The following is a 2,865-nucleotide window of genomic DNA, read 5'->3' as shown; positions in this document are numbered from 1 at the left end:
CCTGTTGGTTTCATTTTTGCTGTAATTAACTTCCTCTTCTCCTTCTCTGGTTCCTCCTCTAAAGTAGCTGATTCCTCTTCTGGAGTGATTAACTTCCCTGTCTTCTCCTTTGTTTCCTCCTCTGGGTGGGTTGGTTTCCTTTCCGATGGGATTAACTTCCCCTTCTCCTTTGTTTCTTCCTCTGGACCAGTTGGTTTCATTTTTGCTGTGATTAACTTCCTCTTCTCCTTCTCTGGTTCCTCCTTTGAACTGGTTGATTCCTCTTCTGGAGTGATTAACTTCCCCTTCTTCTCCTTTGTTTCCTTCTCTGGGTGGGTTGGTTTCCTTTCTGATGGGATTAACTTCGCCTTCTCCTTCTTTGTTTCCTCCTCTGGACCAGTTGGTTTCATTTTTGCTGTGATTAACTTCCTCTTCTCCTCCTTTGTTTCCCCCTCTGGTTCCTCCTCTGGTTCCTCCTCTGGTTCCTCCTCTGGTTCCTCCTCTGGTTCCTTCTCTGGACTGATTGACTTCTCTTCCTCTGTGATTAACTTTAACTTTTCCTTCTCCTTTGTTTTTTGCTCTGGTTGAACTGATCTCTCTTTCTCTGTGATTAACTTCTCCTCCTCTGGTTCCTTCTCTGGACTGGTTGGTTTCTTTTCCTCTATAACTAACTTCCCCTTCTCCTTTGTTTCATTGAACTTTATCAATCTCTTTTTCTCTTCAATCTCTGTCAACTCCCTTTTGTCTTCAATTATCTCCTGTTTTCTTTTGTCTTGTTTTCCTGCTGTCGTTTTAGGCTTCTTTTTCTCTAAGATCTCCTGACTGTCTAAGAAATCTGTCTTCTTTGTCTTGTCTTTTGGAGAAATGACACGTTTCTTCTGAATGCTTGTTCCCTCTTGATCTGCAGCTGTTGTTACTTCCCCCTTGATCGCTCTTTTAGGCACCTTTCTTTTACGGACAGGTCGTTCCTGCATGGCTGCCTCAGGTTCCGATGGTTGTGTAAATGAGACCCTTCTCCAGGGACATAGGTCTGTGAAGAAATCCCAGCTGGGTTGGTCAGTAAGCACCATATCAGCAAAGTCCTCCAGTTCTTTCCCTAGATCCCTTTCCATCCCTGGATGAGAAGTTGCTATCCTTGAAGTGACAAGGTGGCAAATATCCTCTCGCCAAGACTTCCTCTCTTGTCGAGAGATCATACGTCCGGGAATCCCTCCTATTCCACGACTTTTTTTAATCCCCTTGTCTTTGTCTAGCTCAGTAGGGGGTGGTAATTTCTTTTGGAGTTTTCTAAGAGCTTCTGAAATACTCTCTTTTGACTCCTCTTGTGCTATGTTTTCTTTTTCCGTTTTCCAAGGCTTTGTAAAGTCAGTCTGGGTTTTTGACTTAAGGGCCACATCCTTGTCTGTGGCTCCCAGAGCTGCCAAGGCCTCTTCATCTTCCAAGGCCTCTTTGGCTCCCAAGATCTCTTCAGTTCCCAAGGCCTCTTTGGCTCCCAAGATCTCTTCAGTTCCCAAGGCCTCTTTGGCTCCCAAGGCCCTTTTGACTGCCAAGGCTCCTTTGACTGCCAAGGCTCCTTTGACTGCCAAGGCTCCTTTGACTGCCAAGGCTCTTTTGACTCCCAAGGCCCCTTTGTCTACTAATTCCTCTTTGACTTCTGTTGCTTCCTGGGTTTCTTCCTGGGTTTTGTCATAGCTGAGAGGCAGCTCTGGCATTAGGAAACCATCCTTGGTGTCAGCTTGCAAGACTCTCCTGCCCTTTCTTGGTTCAGCTGCAGTCTCTAAAGGCTCCTTTAACAAGCCTGCCTTCTTGCTTCTCTTGGATATCTTCAGGGTTCTTCTAACTGTGGGATATTTGGAGAGAAACAGTGAGAAGCCGTGGGGGGTGATGTCTGCTGTGATAACTAGTTTAGTGAGCTTCAGACAGAGCACCAAGGCGAAGAGGACTGAAGTGTTAGAGTTTATAAATGCTTTTATCCATGCTTTGACCTTGGCATTGGTTTCTGGGAGACTGCTTCCTGTGAGCCAGACCCTCCCCCTTCGCTGGGCTGCTTTTTTTTTATGTCCCTTTGCCTTATTAGCCCCAAATAGGTCCCACCCATCACCCTCATGACCATTCCCGTAAATACCAATCTTTCTGGTCTTGTTCTGAACATGTTTCTTTCTTTTCTTCAGCCCATCAACCATTTTAGAGCCTGACACAGACATAATTGATTCCTTGACAGCCATCTCCAGGTCCTTCTCCAAATCAATAGAAAAGCGAAGGGAGCCAGCTCTGTTTGACAAGCTCAGGTCTTCATTTAGCCGCTCCTTTATGCACCCACGCAGGTCCTGCAAGTCAGTTTCCTGAACCTTCAGTATGTGACTCAGAGAAAAACCATCCGCCACTTCTTCACTATAAAAGTAATGAAGAAAGGAAGACAATTCTGAGCAGTGGATAAGACAACATTTAAAAAGAAGGGTGTGGGGCTGGTGGTGGCAGTGGCCTTACTGCACGCCTTTAGTTCCAGCACTCTGGAGGCAGCGGCAGGATCTCTGAGTTTGAGACCAGACTAGTCTACAGAGTGAATCCCAGGACAGCCAGTGTACACAATGAGATCTGGTCTTGAAGAAAAGAAAGAAAAAAGAAATAGAGAGAAAATGAGAGAGCAAGAGAGAGATGGGGGGATTAGTTTTGCTCTTAAGAGCACTGGCTGCTCTTCCAGAGGACCTGAGTTTGATTCCCTGAGCCCACATGGTGGCTCACAACTGTCTGTAACTCTAGTTCCAGGGGCATATGGTCTCTGCAGGCACTGCACACACACACACACACACACACACACACACACACACACACACACACAGGCAAAACACTCACATACACATAAAAGAAAAATAAATCTTTAAAAAA

General features: G+C 45.7%; 1 protein-coding gene across 1 annotated transcript in view; it reads right to left on the bottom strand.

The window, feature by feature from the left end:
- The window catches only part of LOC110331004 (WD repeat-containing protein 87-like), a 44,714-nt gene that overhangs the window by 27,056 nt on the left and 14,793 nt on the right, over window positions 1-2,865 (bottom strand). Inside the window, exon 5 of the mRNA XM_021211322.1 lies at window positions 343-2,370. Coding sequence (XP_021066981.1) covers window positions 343-2,370 — 2,028 coding nt within the window. The remainder of the gene's footprint in view (window positions 1-342; window positions 2,371-2,865) is intronic.

The sequence above is a fragment of the Mus pahari genome, chromosome 1, assembly GCF_900095145.1.
Source record: "Mus pahari chromosome 1, PAHARI_EIJ_v1.1, whole genome shotgun sequence".
Lineage (NCBI taxonomy): Eukaryota > Metazoa > Chordata > Mammalia > Rodentia > Muridae > Mus > Mus pahari.
Note: the sequence above shows the minus strand (reverse complement) of the source record. Positions and strands in the feature narration are given on the sequence as shown.